The following is an 18,438-nucleotide window of genomic DNA, read 5'->3' as shown; positions in this document are numbered from 1 at the left end:
AACACAGACCTGCACATACATACACAGACACATATAGAGAGGCACACACAAAATGGGAGATGCTTTGTTCACTGTGTGCGTTCTTACTTGGTTGGTTTGTAACTTCTGAGGTATCTTTTTCTTGCTTTCTTTGTGCTTGGAAGGTGCCCCTGGGATTCTGGTCCTGACACTCTTTGCCTCTTGGTATCAGACATGGCCGACCTTGGCTGTATCCACCATGCCCTGGTATAGTTTAAGAAGGAGATTCACCAGCAGGGACCTGGCTGAGAAGCATGAGAGTTGTTTTTTCCCTCTGAAGAGGGCTGGTACATGGGAGGCTGTTGACTAAAGGGTCTATGATGACCCATGGGATATTCCAGCTTAGAAACACCCCCAACTCCCAGCCTCAAATGTTCATTCTCAATAAAACACCAAATGATCAGCACAGAACAAGATTCTAGCAACCCCTTATGGAGAAAAAAAATTGTTCTGTCAGCATCCCAGCTCTGCTGGAGGAGTTTAAAGCATCGAGTGGTTGGGCACAGCCCTTTATTTAGACAGCATCCCAGTGGTTGCTCACAGGCTTCCTTAACAGATATGAGGGAGAGTCTGTGCTGTTTTCTCATGGTTCCCAGGTGAGTGTCTGGATAGTCTTGACTCTGGGGCTGCTTCCTGTGTGCCTGTGTTACATCTGTCCACAGCTCATTTGTGTTCGTTTGGCCTAAGGTGGCTTTATGGTTTCCTCTGGTCTGTTAGCTCTCCGCCTCCAGACATGTTGTTTCTTCTGGGTCACAGTTCTTACTCTGCTAGCCTTGAGCTTCTGATCCTCCTGCCTCCACCTAGAAGGCAATCCATGCTGGGATTACAGGTATGCACCATTTGTGTAGTGTTTCATATCAAACCAAGACTCGATATGCAATAGGCAAGCACTCTACATCCCGGCTGTCACCTTGCTTCCTTAAGAAACCCTGCTTTCAGCATCCAGCCAGAAAGTGATCTTTGCTGGTGGCTATGTTCATGCCTGGGTGGGACTGTTTGCCCAGATCCTGTGACAGTCATTTTACTGCTTTGCTTGCCTGCCAGCTGGTGTCTCAGCTCACTATCAAAAAACCACATGTCTGATCTGCCATCTTTTTGAGTGTTTCTTTACAGGGCTATATAGCACGTAATTATACTTGTTTTCGAAGTAGCTTAGGCAGAAGTAGTCCTCCTAAGGCAGACACTATTCTCTCCACCCCCAAATCAAGTCAGCAGTGCCTTGGCAGGGGTGACACACAGAAGCCAGATTAGATAAGAATTACCTCGGTGAGGGCCTGTAGTTTATGAGAAAGGGTGGCACGAGTCTGATCCTGGAGCTTTCTGTGAACTGTACTCTCAATTGACAGATTACGGAGGAGAGCTCCCTCCCTTTCCCACGTATCTCTGGATTCCTTCTCTTGTCTACATCCAACCTCAGTAGAATTTTCCTACAGAAGGGAAATGTATTTCTGCTCAGTCTCCCTCTCATTTCGGCAACTTCACTACTTGCAAAATTAACAATTCTTAGTTTTCAGAATAACTTGTTTGAGTATCTTTGCTCTCATTCTAAAGTCTTTTTTGATTTCCTACAGTCTCAAGGTTCATCTGCTAGGCTCGTAGCTTTTAATGCCCTTTCTTATCTAATCTTCGGGCCTTTGTTCTAGTGCTAACATGAACTGCAGATGGCTTTGGATAGACCCAGAACACTAGTGAATGGGGAGACTTTAGAATTAGTGATAAGGTGGGCTTGCCTATCAGTCTATCAGTCTATCTATCAGTCTGTCTATCTGTCAGTCTACCTATCAGTCTGTCTATCAGTATGTTTCTTCATTGGTTGGGAATTGGTCCCTGCTTTGTTTCAGAGTATGGCCAGTGAAGGACAGTTTCTCAAATGGAGCTTCTATACACACATGCACATTTTATGTATCTTAGTTATGAGTGCTAAGAAAGACTGGGGTTATTTCTTTAGATTTATTTTACATGAAGCTGAAGCCTGAGAAGTAGATAAGTATGCATTATGTCATAATTTTAGTTAATGCCCCCAAATACTTCTGAACGCTGGTTTTGGAAGAAGCTAGCACATAACACATGGTATCGATAAGTATTGTCTGTTGTAGCCACACACAACAACAGAAGTTGTTGACAAGTCTTGCTTGCTTCTACTGATTTCCATGGCTGCTGTGAACTGATTTAAGGGAAACTTGTTAGACATGGTTGAGGAGCAATGTTATCAAGCGCTCACGTAAATTCTGGCCAGAGATCACTTAGAACTGTGTGTCTAGTCAGCTTTGTTTTATCAGGTCTTAACCACATAGACTGCAGGAAGCTTCTCTTGTTCAGATCTCAGATTACTTCTAATGCTAACACTATGTTAATGTTATACATAAGTGATATGCAAAAGAACATGTCTGTGGCTTAGAGAACTGTTGGTTTAACAATATTAATTTTCATTGGCACAGTCATTGCAGCTAAATTATTAACAGCAAATGCCTATTTCTCTTGTTTATACCTTACCTCTCTGAGTATTTCCCGTCACTGCTAAAGGCTGTCCTTTGTATTTCTCATACAGAACTTGATTGACATTTGTCCCTTTTGCCCATTTTTTTTCACATAGGTTGGACCCAGTTTTGGATATTTTCCAAAACATTTGATCAAGGTGCTTCATAAGTACATGGAGGAAGAGCTACACATCCCGGCAGACGTAAGTTGTTCTTAGTGACAAACTGCCTAACACGTTCATCAGTGATAATCAATTAAAACTCGTGTTGGTGGTGGTGATGGTGGCGGTGGCTGTTTAAGATGGTGTCAGGCAAAGACACTCCATTTCCCCTGACAGTTCTTATATAGTACAATCATCTCTTCTGAAAGACTCTGGCCATGCTTGGATAGGGGAAAAACAACATTTATGCATCAGATTTGAATTTGGAATCAGACTAACTAAAAAAGAAGAGAATGTTTGAAAAGCATTTACAGGAGATTATGTATTCTGAGAATTGTCTAATATATTGAAGTTGATGTTCTTATAGGACTGATAGGCTATAGACTGATATATCTCCTTTTTTAAAAAGTATGTAAAAGTTAAGATTTAATATCTTAGTCAGGTATGATGATACTTATAATCCTAATATTTGAGAGGCAGCAGCAGCAGGGTCAGGATGCCCTCTTAAAGAGCCTGAACTTAAAAAGCCAGCCTGAACTACTTAAGATTTTGTCTCAATAAAACAAAAACAAAAACAAAAACAAAACAAAAAAAAATTGTTGTACTTAGTTATAGAGGTAAACAATTTTATTTTACAAGCAGAAAGAGGAATCCTAATTTGAAAACTACTCACTAGGTACTAAGCATTTTAAACACATAGAAAGTGGGCTCAGTTAATCAAACTCAAAGTTGTGTGCAGACCCTGTTGCTACAAAGGCTTTTTGTCCACGACTCTAGTGATCTAATGGCCAATGTCACAGATCTGGAAAAGTGATGTAAGGGCTTTATGTGAGGTACAGTCTCAGGTCTATAAGGGGCTAGCTCCCCCTCTACAGAGCATTCATCCACAACACAGACTTATGGTGCTCTTGTGTCTGAGGTGATTTTTTTATCTTAGAATCCCCATCCCAGTGACTCTTTTCTGAGGCTTTGGAACATAACAATTAACGCCAGCATCTTTCAGGTGGCTGCAGGGCACGGGGCTGCAGGTCTAAGGCAGTTTGTGGACTGGGTCGCAGACCTGACACTGTTCTTCACAGCCCTCTATACTCTCGGGGGTCATCATATCGTTTTACATGTTGAGGTTCTCTGTTAACAGACTGTGCAGGAAGGGAGAGAGACCTCGCCTGCTATGGACTCTGTGTTCCCTCTTGTCACTCTTCCCATGACATCCTTCTCTTGACATTAAGACAATGGCTTGGAAATGCCGGTGATGAAGGGAGGACGTCACCAGCCCCTTTGCATGGGACAGGTCTCCCCAGAAGATTGTGAAAGCTTGGTTGGGGACAAATTTCTTAGTTGTTCTTTTAATGTTCTTCTTAGAATGTGATTCCTTTGGCACCAGTTGCTTTGTGGGAAAAGAACCCAGATATATGAAGTCTTTTAAGATACTAATTGCTGCCAAGAACTCTAACTTACTGAAAGGTATCCCCCTGAACCATGTTTTCTGGCTGTTCCAGAAATTAGAAAGTGAGACTTTGACACCCTCTGACTCCATTCTCAGCCCTCTGAAGCAGCAGTTCGCAACCTGCCTAACGCTCTAATCCTCTAATACAGTTCCTCGTGTTGTGGTGACCCCTCAACCATAGAATTATTGTGTTGCTACTTCATAACTGTAGGTTTGCTCCTGTATGAATCATAACGTGAATATTTGATATACAACCTTTATGAAAGGGCTGTTTGACCCCAAAACAGTTCAAGACCCACCACTTTCAATTCTCACTCCGTCACTAAGATGCCTTTTTAGCCGATAGATATTTCCAAGTCCAATGAAGATATGTTTCAAAAATCCCTGAAGACTTAGAACACCACAGCCCTGTTATGGCAGAGAGGACTCTGGGGCAGAGTGCTGCATGGTCCTGCTGCTCCCCAGACAGATTGCTGACAAAGTGAGCATCCTGATATTAGACACAGGAGGCCCAGTACAGGACAGCCGCCTTCCCCTTCTGTCTGTTACTTTTCTCTTGCTGTCGGCAGTACTTGAAGAGAAGCCCTTGTTTTGTCTCCTGGTCTGAGGTATAGTTCATCATGGCAGGGAAGTCTTGTCTGCAGAAGCATGAGGCAGCTGCTCATCTGTGGTTAGAAGCTGGAGCGATGAATTGTGGCATTAAGGTTGCTTTTTGCTTCTTATGTCATTCCAGGCCCCTAGATGATGCTGCCCAAGTTTATGGTGGGTCTTCCCTTGTCAGTTCCCTTGTCTGGGCTAGAAACTTTCACAGCCATGCCCAGAGGCCTGTCTCCTAGAAAATTATCAATGCTGTCAAGCTGACAACAAAAGTCACTGCCACCGAGTGTTCAGAACAAACTGAGAAACACAGAAGTTGCACAGAGGGAGAATATCAGAACTCCATTTGTTTACTCAATGTGCTTTTTAGAAAATATGACCCAGCTTTTTATTTTTTATTTTTTAATGCAGAAATAATTGCACTGTAGAATAAGACAGATTTACCTAACCAGAGCTGGCCAACAGGAAGCCTCCAACTGTCTCCATAAAACTGACAGCATGAAGGAACAGATTATTTTCCAAACAGATACAGGGATGGGGGCCAAGCAAAGTCATCAGCCACATGAGTCCTCCTTCTCCCTCCCAACCTGATATATACCTGGACTGGCCCAGCACTGGCTCCAAGCCCTCCTAGAACCAAGTGTTATCTCTATGACTGGTATGAATAAGAGTTGCTCTTGGGACACTGGCTTGTTGAGATGCTAATGTCTTTGTTTTCTCCCCATACAGGAGACAGACTTTGTTTGCTTTGAAGGAGGAAGAGATGATTTTAACAGTTATAATGTAGGAGAGCTTTTAGGATCTTTGGGACTGGAGGACTCTGTACCCAAAGAGTCGGAGAAAGCTGAAGAAGTTTCTCAGCACAGAGAGAAATCTCCTGAGGGGTCTCAGGAGCATGAACTTGACCCTGCACCTGAGCCCAAGGCAGTCAGAACTGATTCAGAGGATGGAGAAGGTGCTTTCTCAGAGAAAACCAAGGAACCTCAGAGACAATCTTCAGCTCAGGAGAACCACCCTCATGGCAATCTAGCAGCTAACACTCAGGGAGTGCAGTCTTCATTGGACACTTTTGAAGAAATTCTGCACAATAAATTAAAAGTGTCCGGAAGCGAAAACAGAACTGGTAATAGTTCTTCCACCTCTGTGGAGCAGGAGAAGACAGATGCTTACAAAGTCCTGAAAACAGAAATGAGTCTTGACCTGAAAACCAAGCTTGGCTCAACTGCTGATGCCCTTGTGTCTGACGATGAGGCAACCAGGTTGGTCACTTCCTTAGAAGATGATTTCGATGAAGAGCTGGGTGCTGAGTATTACCCAGTGGAGGATGACGAGGAAGAGGAGAACACAGACAGCTCTGATGAACTACCATTACTAACCTTTGCAGACAAAGACGAGAAAGCCCCTGGGAAGCCCATGATAGAGAAATATTTAACAGATAAGGACCCGAATTGGAGTGAAGAAGATAAAGTTGAACCCACTCTGCCTCCTGGCATCAGAGATGACAATAAAGATGTATTGACAACCTGGGGGGATACTTTCTTCTCTGTTGTCACAGGAGGTGAAGGAAAAACGGGTGTGGTGGATTTAGAGAGACCTATCATGGAGGAGGATGTGTCTGTTTCACCTAGCCATCAGAGGAAGCCACAGTCAACAGCTGGCTATACAGACCAAGAGGTTGAAGGTGATGATCCTTTTGTAGAAGAGACCAAAACAAATGATGGAAAGGACTCAGAAACAGACCCAGAACTTGCCATTACAGGAGAAGAAAAGGAAATACAGGAATCCAGGAGAGGCCTGGTACATCCTGACTCAGAATCAGAGGATGCCAAGTCAGAAACGGTGAGTGCTTTTCGTCCTCAGAGTAGCAAGCTGAACCCTCTGCCGTCTGCTGAAGAACGCAAAGACTTTACACTAAAAGCCGTTTTTGAAAAAAAAGAAAATGGCCTAAAAGAACCAGTTATCCATATCTCAAAGGAAACACCCCATGAAGACAAGTCCAGAGAGATTCAGAGAGACGGCTTGGAGAGTGAATTAGTACGCGAAGCTGCGGGGAGTTCAGTGATGGAAAATAACAAGCTCGAATCCTTGGGTGTTACACCACTCACGGGAAATTATAAGCCTGATGCATCCAAAGACAGTACAGAGGTTCCAGACGTTTCCATCAGTGGACCAAAAGCCAGCCAGCAGGAGGGATTTCTAGAACCACATCTTAAAACTCAGAATCAACCTAGATTCTCCCCTCCAGAGGAAACTGGTTTCTCAAGAGAACTGGAGGGGAAAGTTCCTACTTTGGGAAAAAATCTTTCTTGGCAGCAAGAGCGAGACATAGCTGCTGTAGTCAGTAAGCATGCGCATGAGAAGACAGGGTTTCTGGAGGAAGAGGGCAGGGAAGACCCTACAGATGCAGAGCCACCCAAGGCCATACAAAGGACACAGGAGGCTGAGAGCTCGAAAGTGCTGAGTGTCCAACCTGGAAGGCTGGATGCTGAGGAGCAGGAAGATGACTATCCCCCCGAGGGGCTGCTGGAGGATGAAAATGCTGTAAGTGCACAGCAATCTAGAGAAAACTACCCTAGCACTCATGACGGGAGGTCAGATATGAATTCTCAAGTTTTCGAAGAAGTAATATTGGGGAGCCTTAACACTGAAAAAAGCAAACAAGCAGCTAATATGATTTTGGACACTGGTAAAAACAGTGAAATCACATCCGAAGAGGCAGGTGATTTGGGCAAGGAGTCCGGTAGTGTGGTGGTGGGCAGAGAAGAAAGCCATCTGGCAGATACGACAGCCCAGAGGCCCTCTCAAGTCCCCGGTCTTCCTGACGAGACAGCAGCCCAGACTCCAAGCTCCAGGGAAGCTGTTCTGAATAAAAATCCTAATGACTTACACAAAGACAACCCCGAGGAACTAGTCAATACCTTGGGACTTGAAGACCCTTGGGGAGAAGAAATCTCAGAAGGGGAGCTGGAAGATACCAGGGAGCTTGGAGACTCAGAAAGCCAGGAGCCTGACACTGATCTTGGGGATGACTCGTCCCAGGGAGCTACACCCGAAATTCCTGACATAGTGCTCAAGAGTATAAGGGAAGACTTGCCTATCATAAACAGCTTCTTCAAGGATGACCAACGGTCCCTGTATCGTTTCCTAAAGTACTTCGATATTCATGAGCTGGAGCGCTTGCTCCAAGACATGTCGATAAAGCTGAGATCAGCGCATCGGGACAGCCTGCCGTACAACGTGGAGAAAGTCCTAGACAAAGTCTTCCGAGCCTCAGAGTCACTAATTCTAAGTATGGCGGAGAAAATGCTTGATACACGAGTGACCAAAAATAGGGACCTGGGCTCAAAAGAGAACAGTCCGTTGGAAGAAGCTGAGGTGCTGGATAACATACAAGACCTGATCTATTTTGTCAGGTACCAATACTCTGGAGTGGAGACTGCCCCATTAGTCACACCTCCACCTCCGGAGGAAGTCTGGGCTGGACCAGAAGGTAAAGTACCTGCCTATGACCTCGTGGAGATAGTCTGCAGGAGTGAGATATACTAAAGTGTTCCATTTCCTGTTTGTAAAATTCTAGTCACAGTTCTACAGGAGTGTCTAAAGGAGAGGCTCTAGACCTACAGAGCCTTCCCTTCCAGCTTCCTTTTAGGCTGAGTATAAAGGAGGATTGCCCCTCTCCCCCCATACCATTGTTTCTTTCATAGGACAGCTGAAATTGGTTTTCATCTTCAAAGGGAAACTTTATAAAAACTTTACGAGAATACGTAACCAAGAAAACAAATCACGAAGTAAAGTTCTTAACAAAGCACAGCTTTCATGTAAGGTTATAAGAGGGGCTTTATGAACACACGTTCCTTGTGTATTTATTAGTAAAGGTGCAGACTCAGCACTGTAGTGCTTTATAACATTTAAAATATGGGGTGTCCTTCCAGCATGTCCTTCTCTGCACCAGGCTACCCTCCCTTTCCCCATCCCGTTTCCAGTTAGCCTTCCATGTTCCTCTAGACAGGAACACATCATTTGTACATAACTGATTTTGTATACCTGTATAAATCCCGAGATCCAGAAACGAGAGGAACTGGGACGTCTGTCCTTTGGAGACAGACTTACTTCACTTAACATGATGATTTCCAGCTGCTTCCACCTTCCTGAAAATAACATAACTTCATTCATCCCCGTGACTGAAAAGATTCTACCACGTCCCACATGTTCTTTGTCTGCCCCTCTGTTGTTGGACACCTAGGTGGTTCTGTATCTCAGTGGTCCTGACTAGGGTTACAGTAGACATTGATGTGTATCTCTGTGTTACACTGTCTTGGAGTCCACTTGCTGAACACTTAAGAGTGGTATAGCTGGCTCATATGTCAGACTTGTTTTAGTTTCTTGATTTTCATAGCTGGGAATCGTACTTTTCATCTTTTGTGGGCGTCCTGTTATCTCCTACTTCTTAGGGACAGCAGCTTACACCAGTTATACATCACTGGCCCCTAGGGTCTTTATGTTAGGTTAGTCAAGGATGGAGCCAGGATGAGCTTTCCTACAGCACTGGACAAACAGAAGTATATATTTATTGAATTGACCCCTGACATAAGCTTCTGATTCCTGTACGTGTTGTATTCAATGTATTCATGCTTTGCAAATGAAAGTAGCTGTACAGAAGGTGAATGGTATCAAGCATAGTTACAGATACCTGTTTTCCTAGACTGCTAATTTTCCTGAGAATTGGGAGAAGTGAGCATGTTTTAAAATTGAAGCTTTTGGTTAAGAATGGAATATTCAGGCTGGAGAGATAGCACAGCGGTTAAGAGCACTGGCTCTTGCAGTGGACCTGAGTTTAGTTTTCAGCACCTACATAACAGCTCACAACCATTAGACCTCCAGGTCTATGTGATCTGATACCCTCTGGGCACTGCATGTACATTGTACACACACATACATGCAGACAAAATATCCAAATACATAAAATAAGACAAATTAAAAAAGATTAAAACTCAAATAATTTTGGGGGTTTAAAAAATGAGGCTGTGCCGGGCGGTGGTGGCGCACGCCTTTAATCCCAGCACTTGGGAGGCAGAGGCAGGCGGATTTCTGAGTTCGAGGCCAGCCTGGTCTACAGAGTGAGTTCCAGGACAGCCAGGGCTACACAGAGAAACCCTGTCTCGAAAAACCAAAAAAAAAAAAAAAAAAAAAAAAATGAGGCTGCAAAGAAATGATCTTTTTTCGTGGCTCATAGTGTCCTATCCATCACTCAGGCTCATAGGAAAGATAGTCCTCTCACCTGGAAGTATTCTAACAGTACTCAATAGTGTTCTAAAGTCACTTTTGCAAGCTGTCCATGCGCAGAATGCCCTTCTCTATGGGCTCCCTGAGACCAACAGCCTATGCACGAAGAAGACTGTTCTTTATGTTGTTCCTGGGTTCTCTGTTAGACTGGAATCCTCCTCTGCATGTCTGTGGGCATAGTCTGGCTTGCCATGGCAAGTCAGTAAAGTCTTTGTCATGAATGCAGTTATGAAATGCTTTGAAGTGAAGGTTTCTTTGAATATCTGTGCTTTATTGTCACTTAGTATGAAAGAAGTCACAACTCTTGCTTCTCTTTTTACCTGTGCACATGGGATCTAGGGCAATGGGCTGGCGATGAGGGAGTGCTGGTCAGCTGGGTGAACTAAAATGGATCTTTGATCAAGCTCCCTTGATGTGTTCTTCTCCAGAGAGGCAACCACCCCAGCAAGACAGCTTACCACAAGAAAACACAGGAGATCTCAGTGTGCAGCTTCCGGACGACCCTGATCTCTTAGACCAACCTGTGACCAGTGGGCAGCTTCCAGAGGACCCTGATCGCTTGGATCAACCTGTGACTGGGTACACAAGTGCCTCAGAGGTATCACAGATGCCAAACATCAAGAAAGACCTAGATCTAGGTAAATTTTATAGTTTTTCTCTACGAAATAGAGGTGTATTATAAAGAAGCCCTGCTAGAATATTTATTCTTTTTTTTTTTTTTTTTTTTTTGGTTATTCGAGACAGGGTTTCTCTGTGTAGTCCTGGCTGTCCTGGAACTCACTCTGCAGACCAGGCTGGCCTCGAACTCAGAAATCTGCCTGCCTCTGCCTCCCAAGTGCTGGGATTAAAGGCGTGCGCCACCACCGCCCAGCTAGAATATTTATTCTTAAAGGTAGGAAAGTCAGACCAATTTAGGTGTGTATAAATTTCTAAAATGTTCCACAAGAGACAGGGAAAAGCAAGAGTTCATATGCATGGAGATTAAAAACAGGAACAAAGCCAGGGACTGTCATTAACATGCAAACCAGTGTTTGGCTGTGTCCAGACACTATAAATCATTTCAGTATGAAATTGAGCTCCCATCCTTCAAAGGCTACATGTTCTAAGGCAGAGCATCCTGTTAGACAAGAGCACAAGAAGTGCTGGGCTGGGGATTGCAAGCTGTATGAAATAAGCCCCCAGGAAAGGCTGACAGTTTAGAGTCTCAGCTTAAAGGCCCTGGTTTCAATGACCACTCCCATTCCTCTGAGTGGCTACAGTGCAATTCAGATATATATTTTTTAAATTGTCTAAATGAGGCAAATACAGCCTTTAAAAAATACTGTGAGGTATCCAGGTGTCTTCCCATGGTATGCTTTTAGGAAACAACAGGGGCTTGGGGGGAGGAGGGGATGACAGTCCAAACCAGACTGACATTTATAATTGTAAATACTTGATTTCAGCACACAGGAACTATTTGTGGGAGATAAAGAGTTCTTTTTCGGTTTTGTTCTAAACATCCTCAGTAATGGTATTAGTGGTTTTCTAACTGTATACAGCTCACTCTCATTTCACTAGTAAACCAGATGCTCTCAGTGTGCTGTTTTGCTACCCAATACAGTATCATGAGGATGTCATTACTGGGGTTTGTTTGGTGGGGTGGTCCAGTGCTAGTGATCACATTCAAGGCCTCCTACATGGTAGGTTAGTATTACCACTGACTGCCAGCTCTAGCGTGTGTGTGTGTGTGTGTGTGTGTGAACATAAAGCATAGCTTAGCCTTAGTCTATAGAAATGAAGGGTTCAGTGTCACTCGGGTAATATCCCCTGCTCTCCATGGAATACACAAAGTGTACAAAATGTCACAGTGGAGAGCCCAGGGATTAAAAGAATGTCTTGCTTGGCAATTCTATCTATATGGAGAATGTGTAAAATTTTGTGTTTTGTTTTCAATTCCCCTTAATGGACAAGAGACATGATGGAGTACCTGGACAGCAGACTGGAGCTGATCTTATTTTTATAAATGAAGGCTCTGATGGATCCAGTTAAGATCCTAGAGGCTTTGCTTTTTTCTCTGTGTAATTTTCCTTAAGAGTCTCAAATATTCTATGCTTAGTGTCTTAGTTATGGTTTTATTGCTGTGAACAGACACCATGACCAAGGCAACTCTTATAAGGACAACATTTAATTGGGGCTGGCTTACAGGTTCAGAGGTTCAGTCCATTATCATCAAGGTGGGAGCATCCAGGCAGGCATGGTCCAGGAGGAGCTGAGAGTTCTACATCTTCATCTGAAAGCTACTAGGAGAATCCTAACTTCCAGGCAGCTAGGATGGGATTCCGAAAGCCCACACCCACAGTGGCACACTTACTCCAACAAGGCCACACCTCCAAATAGTGCCATTCCCTGGGCTAAGCATATTCAAACCATGATACTGAGTGACTAATATTTAGAGGGCATTCTGTGAACATTTAAATAAAGAGAAAAATACTTAGAAAATATGTTGTCTGTTGCCCCCTTTTAGGTCTTGTAATGGAAGATGGTCCTGTCGGGGCTGGAGATGTACAAAAGCAACTAGAGACTACTACAGAGGAGCCAGCGGCTGTCCCACCTCTGGAAAGTGCACTTGGTCCCCTGTATTCCTTCATCCTTTATTTAAGTAAGATGGTAAGTCGGATATAGTTTCTTCAGCTAGAACACTGATTAATATTTCGGTGTTTACAGGGAGGAAGTATTCATAAGGGCTGATGATAGCAGGTCTTATATAGGTGAGGCCAGCCTCAAACTCCCCATGCAGCCACGGCTGACCTTGAACTACAGATCCTCTGGCTAATATCTTCAAGTGTTGATGCTGTAGACATAGGTTGCCATCTTGGCTTGATTTGCAACATGTTTTAAGTTGAATCTGAGCCTGGAATGAAGAATTTAAAATATCTTTATGAACTCTGCTTCTGATCCTCTGGAGGTGCCTCCTGAAGTGAGCCGCAGGTGGATGGCTTTAATTAGGAGCTCTTAGGTTAGCACACAAGAGTTCAGTCCCTGGCAGGGCTGGGCATGTACACACCTATAAAGCAGGATTTGTCCTCTGGGACCTTTCAGTACCTCAGGGAGCTGGAGATGTTCACTTGAAACAGAAAATACAGTTTTTGTCATGGTTGGTATTAGAGCAAGAGGGCTAGGCGTTAGCTGAGATGTGGATAAGAAGTATGGTTTGTTGTTGGACTGAATGGACTGGGGAAGGGTGATGGACAACAGGGACAGAAGGGACATGTTAGAGACAGAGAAGCATGGAGCAAAGGGGATGCTGGGGGAGACAGGGCAGCCTGTGAAGGAGGCGTGTTCTCAGGCGTTCTCTTAAGTTGTCCTTGTTACGTACCCTTTGAAGATCTGAAACAGAGAAGTGGGAGGTCAGATCTATTTCCTAGAAAGAGCTATCCTGGCAAAATGTTTATTCCAGCTCATCTTTTTGAAGAGAGTCCGGATCCAAGTAAGACATTAAACATCTCTGGAAGCTTAGTCAAGTTTGTAAGATTTAGCTCCCTCTCGTGGTGTATGTGGATATTGGATGTTTTTCTAGGTAAATTGGACCAGGCTGGAGGCCAAGTGATGTCACGACTGCATCTTGGTCACAGTGGTCTCCTCTAGGGCCTGTAATCTTGAGGATTGTGTAAAAGAGTTTTGCTTTTGGATGTTTTCTGTAAAAATGGTTTTGAATCAGGAAGATCTGGTTTCAAATCCCAATTTAAAAGTTTGTACAAATTATTAAACCTTGTTTATTTAGAGCATAGCAACTGTACATCTTTATGATGTGAGTTATGGTGACTTGATAGATGTGTAGATTATGTGATGAGCAAATCAGGATGATTATGTCTATGGTGTCTCTGATTTTTTTTTTTTTTTTAAAAAAACGTTCTTCTATCTATTTAATGTTCATGGATGAGTGTATGCATATGTATGTGGAGACAGTCAGGGAACAACCTGCAGGAGTTAGTCCTCTCCTACCATGTGGGTTCTGGGGACCAAACTCAGGTTATATTAGCAATGGTGCAAGCACCTTTGCCTACTGAGCCATCTTTACAGCCCACTTTTAATCATTTGAAAACTTATCACAGGCTGTTACAATCCATGAACTGTGATACAGAAAATGCAGAACTAGTTCCTCTGTGCTTTTCTGCCCCTCATTTAATAACTTCCTGTCCTCCCCACTCCCCTTTCCGTCTTTGTCAACCACTGTTCCATTCTGTTAAGATGTTGAATAGCAAATAACTAAACGATGCATCTCAGCCTCCTTGTCTGAAAAGTGCAAATAAAAACTATGCCGACTGCAACAACCAAGTGATCTGATCGGCAGTGTCTGGCACGTTGTGGGATTTCCTCCCACTCCTGCTGCTTCTTTATAGTTAGAAAGCAGTGTAAAGATGCTGAGTACCAGCAAATTCAGAGAGGCTGCCTGATGAGATGGGACAGAGCCAATCCATCTTAAGTTTTCTCCATGGCTGCTTGTGCTGGTGGCAGCTCCTGGCTAAGGTGTGATGGCTCTGAGCTGTCACAGTGAAGATGCTTTCAGTGACTGAACCAGGCTCAGGAGTATCCTCCAAGCATCTCATGGAGTCAGTGGTCGAGTCAGTGGTCGAGTGTGGAAGGAAGACTGTCTTCCTCACATATATATATGACTCTCACTTTTTGGTCTGAGTTAGAGACACAGATAAGATACAGGATATAGCATCCACTTGTAGGGTGCCAGAGGAAGATATAGACATACATGGCAAGAAAGGACACAGTGTTCTAAGATTCTGACTCAAAGGGCATGCTCCAGAAAACATTTTAATGACCCAATATGCACAAGGCATCTGCTAGGAGTCAAAGATTCTAATATGGGGGCTAGCAAAAAAGGCTCAACAGGTAAAGGCACTTGCTGTCATGTCTAACTACCTGAGTTCAGTCCCACATCCCATGCCTTGGAAGAAGAGAACTAGTGCCTGTAAGTTACAGTCCTGACTTTTCAAGGGCTCATGAGGATACGATTATATGGGAAAACTGGGGACCTACGAACGAGGCAATATAAAATTTCAGGCAAGGAGCATAGTTACCTGGAAGAGAAGATAAATTTGTTCTGCTTTGATCAGGGGAGCTGAACCACCGCAGGTCAGCTTCATGGGTCAATTGTTGGCTGCTATTTGGAATCTTAACAATTAGAAGGGACTTTGGAAGATGACTGCCCCAGCGTCTTACTAGTGACAGCGATTTCCTGACATGCCATTCTTTCTGAGGTCTGTGCATTAGTAATTCTTCTTTTAAAAATGTATTTTGTTGTGAGGCTTCATACAAGTAAATATCTTGTGTTCAACATCTCACCAGCCCTCTGCTCCCCCTTTCTCATCCATGTAGCCCCCTTTATTCTCCTGGACAGTCTTACTTATATTTTCATGTCATATATACATTCATGCTTTTATGTATCAGTTTAGAATCTAGGAACCGGAAATGATAGAAAACATATTTGTCTTTCTGAGGCTGGCTGAATTCACTGAATGTGATCATTTTCAGTAGGCTCTACTTTCCTGTGTGCATCAGTAATTCTTAGTGTGAGCCTGCCTGTCAGGGCCACGCCTCCTCTGTGGCTAATTCATTTTTATATTGACTCAAAATTTCTCTTTATATGAAACTCTCTGTAAGATGTAATCCTTTTTCTACACAGTAATTCTTTGAATAGGTGAAGTTGTATCCTGTTTCAAATTTTAAGGATTTTGTTTGTTTTGTTTTGCTGGTTGTTTTTCTTTTTCTTTAAGACAGGGTCTTACTACATAGCCTTGATGGTCCTGAAACTCTGTAGACCAGGCTGGCCTCAGACTCACAGAGATCCGCCTGCCTCTGCCTCCAGAGTGCTGGGATTAAAGGTGTGCGCCACCATGCCCAGCTTTTTAACACTTTGTCATGGAAATCTTCAAACAAAAGCAGCAAACCTAACTTGGTGATGAGTATCAGATGACAACAGTGTAGCATTCATTTTCAAACCCCAAAGGAGTTCTGAAAGACTCTGCCGTATAGAAATGAAAGATGCTTGAAATGGGTTCTGGTCTCTTAGACTCTCACTGTGAAAGCACAAGCCTCATACCAGGTATTTTGCACTTTTTTTTTTCTCTAAGGGTTTCGATGTCAGAGCCTTAAACATATTCAATTCTTAATCTTATTCCCAGTAGCCAATATTCTTATTTCTCATCTTGTTTGGAACCCATATCCTAGCACCATATACAATTACTATTGGTGTTGGTGTTTCTTGAAACAGTGTCTCGCTCTGTATTCCTCGCTAGCCCAGGCTACCCTTGAAGCTGTATCAGTTTTCCTGCCTTGGCCTCCCAAGTACCAGGATTGCAAGTGTGAGCCACTATTCTTATCTTACTTTTATTTTTTTAATTTCATTTTTATTTTATGTATGTGGCCAGTTTTTTCTACATGTATATCTGTGTACCACATGTATGCCTGTGCACTGTATGCATGACTGGTGTCCATGGAGGCCAGAAGAGGGCATCAGATCCCCTAGAACTGAAGTTACAAACAGTTGTGAGATACCATCTGAAAGCTGGGAATCCAATCCCAGGTCCTCTCAAAGAGCAGCCAGTGTTTTAAAACTGCTGCGCTAACCACCGAGCAATCTCTCTAACCACTCTTTTTATTTTTATGTGTCTGCACGTGTGTCTATTTGAGAGTTATGCACGTGGAGGTCAGAAGAGGGGCTTGTATCACCTGAAGCTGGAGTTACAGGCAGTGTGAGCCGTCCCACCAGGGCATTGGGAACCTAACTCCTATCCTCTGCAAGAGTGGTATGAGTTCTTAGCAACTGAGCCGTCCCTCCAGCTCCTTATTTTAGTTCATTGTCTATACTAGGGTCTTACTTTGTAACCCAGGAAACCCATTCTGTAGCTCAAGTTGGTCTCAAACCCACAGCAATCTTCCGGCTTCAACCTTCTACCTCCTATGTGGGGGGGTTTCTGGGTTTTCTTTTCTGCCCTATGGTCTGTATTCCAGGGGTAGAACTGAGCCTGCCTTCTCACTATATTCTTTCATTTGGTTATTCTTCTGCAACTCAGGACATCACCACCACTCCCAATTAAATGCCCCATTGCCTTCAACTTTAAGAACATCATTTCTGGGCTATTTATTACCCTTGTCCATGTCCACAAAGCACGTAACCTTAAAAATGAGGGAGACCCCAGATGTTGGCTCAGAATTGGAAATGACAGAATTCCTCCATAAGGCTATTTACAGGCAAGTGGAGGTAAAGGAGAGGAACCATAAGAGGATTGGAGTGGGCAGGAAGGAAGGTCTTACCCAGAAGCCAGTCTGATCCATGATCCCTCAGAAGGGATCTGGAGATCCCTGGTCTTGTCTGGGTTTCCAGAACCAGTCCCTTCTATGTCTCAGCACCTCAAGACAGGTTCTGTTCTGGTCCGTCCATAACTCCATCTTGATAGCTCCTTGGCCACATCGACCCCATGCCCTGTGGCAGGTGAGCGTCTTTCATCTGGATTGTGCTTCACTGGATCTCTTCTGCTTGGTTTGAGCTCTGGTCCCCACTTTCTCCTCATTGGACTCTTCCGTCCACCTCTAAGGGTTATTCGCCCTTCATCCTCTACCTTGTGCTTTCTCTGTGCTGCTCCCCTCCCCCGCCCCCCAACGCCGCACTCACCTGACTCTTCTAATCAGCTGCTCAACCTTCTCCCTCACTTGAACCCCCACCCCTACGCCCCGCCGGGTCCTATGCTCTTTTCTCTCTCTCGTCACTCTATGAGTGGTTCTGCTAACCTTCACGCACCATCTTTTACCCTTTACTTCCTACGCTTTGACTCGTCCGCTCAGCGCGCTGTCACCCCCAGCTCCACCCGGCGGTTGGTTTGCTCCGCACACGTCCCGTCTCGCCCCGCCCCTGCCCCGCCTCCCGCCCCGCCCCCCGCACGCTCCGCTTGCTGGCTTCCTGGGTGCGCTGACGTCGCTCCTCGGCCGTGTCTGATGACGTATGTTGCCGGAGGCCTAGTGCGGAAGGTGCGGCGGCCCGGGAAGGCGAAGTTCATTCCCAGTGTCCGCCCCCCGGAGCCGGTCCTTCCCGAGGCGGAAGCGGTGAAAGCCGGCTCGGTGCTGTCCACAGGAAGCGTCGTTTCCGCGCAGCTGCCCCCACACGATGGACTCATTGCCTGTCACCGTGCCTGCTGTCACCGCCTCCCCGGGGGACCCCGAGCTGCTGGGGTCCCTCTCGGTGCTCTACGCAGCCCTCATAGCCAAGCTCCTAGAGGTGACAGTCCCCAGTCGCAGGGAAGGGTCGCGGCTGTGACAGGCGGGGGGACCAGTGGTGGACAGAGCGAGTATCCAGAGCGACGGTCCCCGGAGAGGCGAGCGGAGCCCGGGGCCGGCGGGACGCGGCGCTGCGGTGTGGGACGCCTTGGTCACTTGTTGGATTTTCTCTGCCACAGTGACAGGCAATGTG

At 44.8% G+C, this 18,438-nt stretch overlaps 1 protein-coding gene and 1 long non-coding RNA gene across 8 annotated transcripts in view; one reads left to right on the top strand and one right to left on the bottom strand.

Moving 5' to 3' along the window:
- Mia3 (MIA SH3 domain ER export factor 3) overlaps positions 1-18,438 on the top strand; it is a 40,816-nt gene that overhangs the window by 5,584 nt on the left and 16,794 nt on the right. For 5 of the 7 annotated variants that reach the window (XM_034513579.2, XM_034513577.2, XM_034513575.2 and 2 more), the window contains exons 3-6: positions 2,612-2,698; positions 5,430-8,190; positions 10,412-10,621; positions 12,487-12,629. In XM_034513579.2, coding sequence (XP_034369470.2) covers positions 2,612-2,698; positions 5,430-8,190; positions 10,412-10,621; positions 12,487-12,629 — 3,201 coding nt within the window. Of the gene's footprint in view, positions 1-2,611; positions 2,699-5,429; positions 8,191-10,411; positions 10,622-12,486; positions 12,630-17,950; positions 18,247-18,438 lie in introns of those variants that run through there. The other 2 variants (XM_034513581.2, XM_034513580.2) reach the window with 2 other exon arrangements.
- On the bottom strand, positions 12,130-17,640 carry LOC117716525 (uncharacterized). Its single transcript, XR_013112942.1, has 2 exons — positions 17,289-17,640; positions 12,130-13,349 (listed from the first exon to the last, which is right to left on the bottom strand). It is a non-coding gene; the product is annotated as an uncharacterized LOC117716525 (long non-coding RNA).

This window comes from Arvicanthis niloticus, chromosome 10, assembly GCF_011762505.2.
Source record: "Arvicanthis niloticus isolate mArvNil1 chromosome 10, mArvNil1.pat.X, whole genome shotgun sequence".
NCBI lineage: Eukaryota > Metazoa > Chordata > Mammalia > Rodentia > Muridae > Arvicanthis > Arvicanthis niloticus.
Note: the sequence above shows the minus strand (reverse complement) of the source record. Positions and strands in the feature narration are given on the sequence as shown.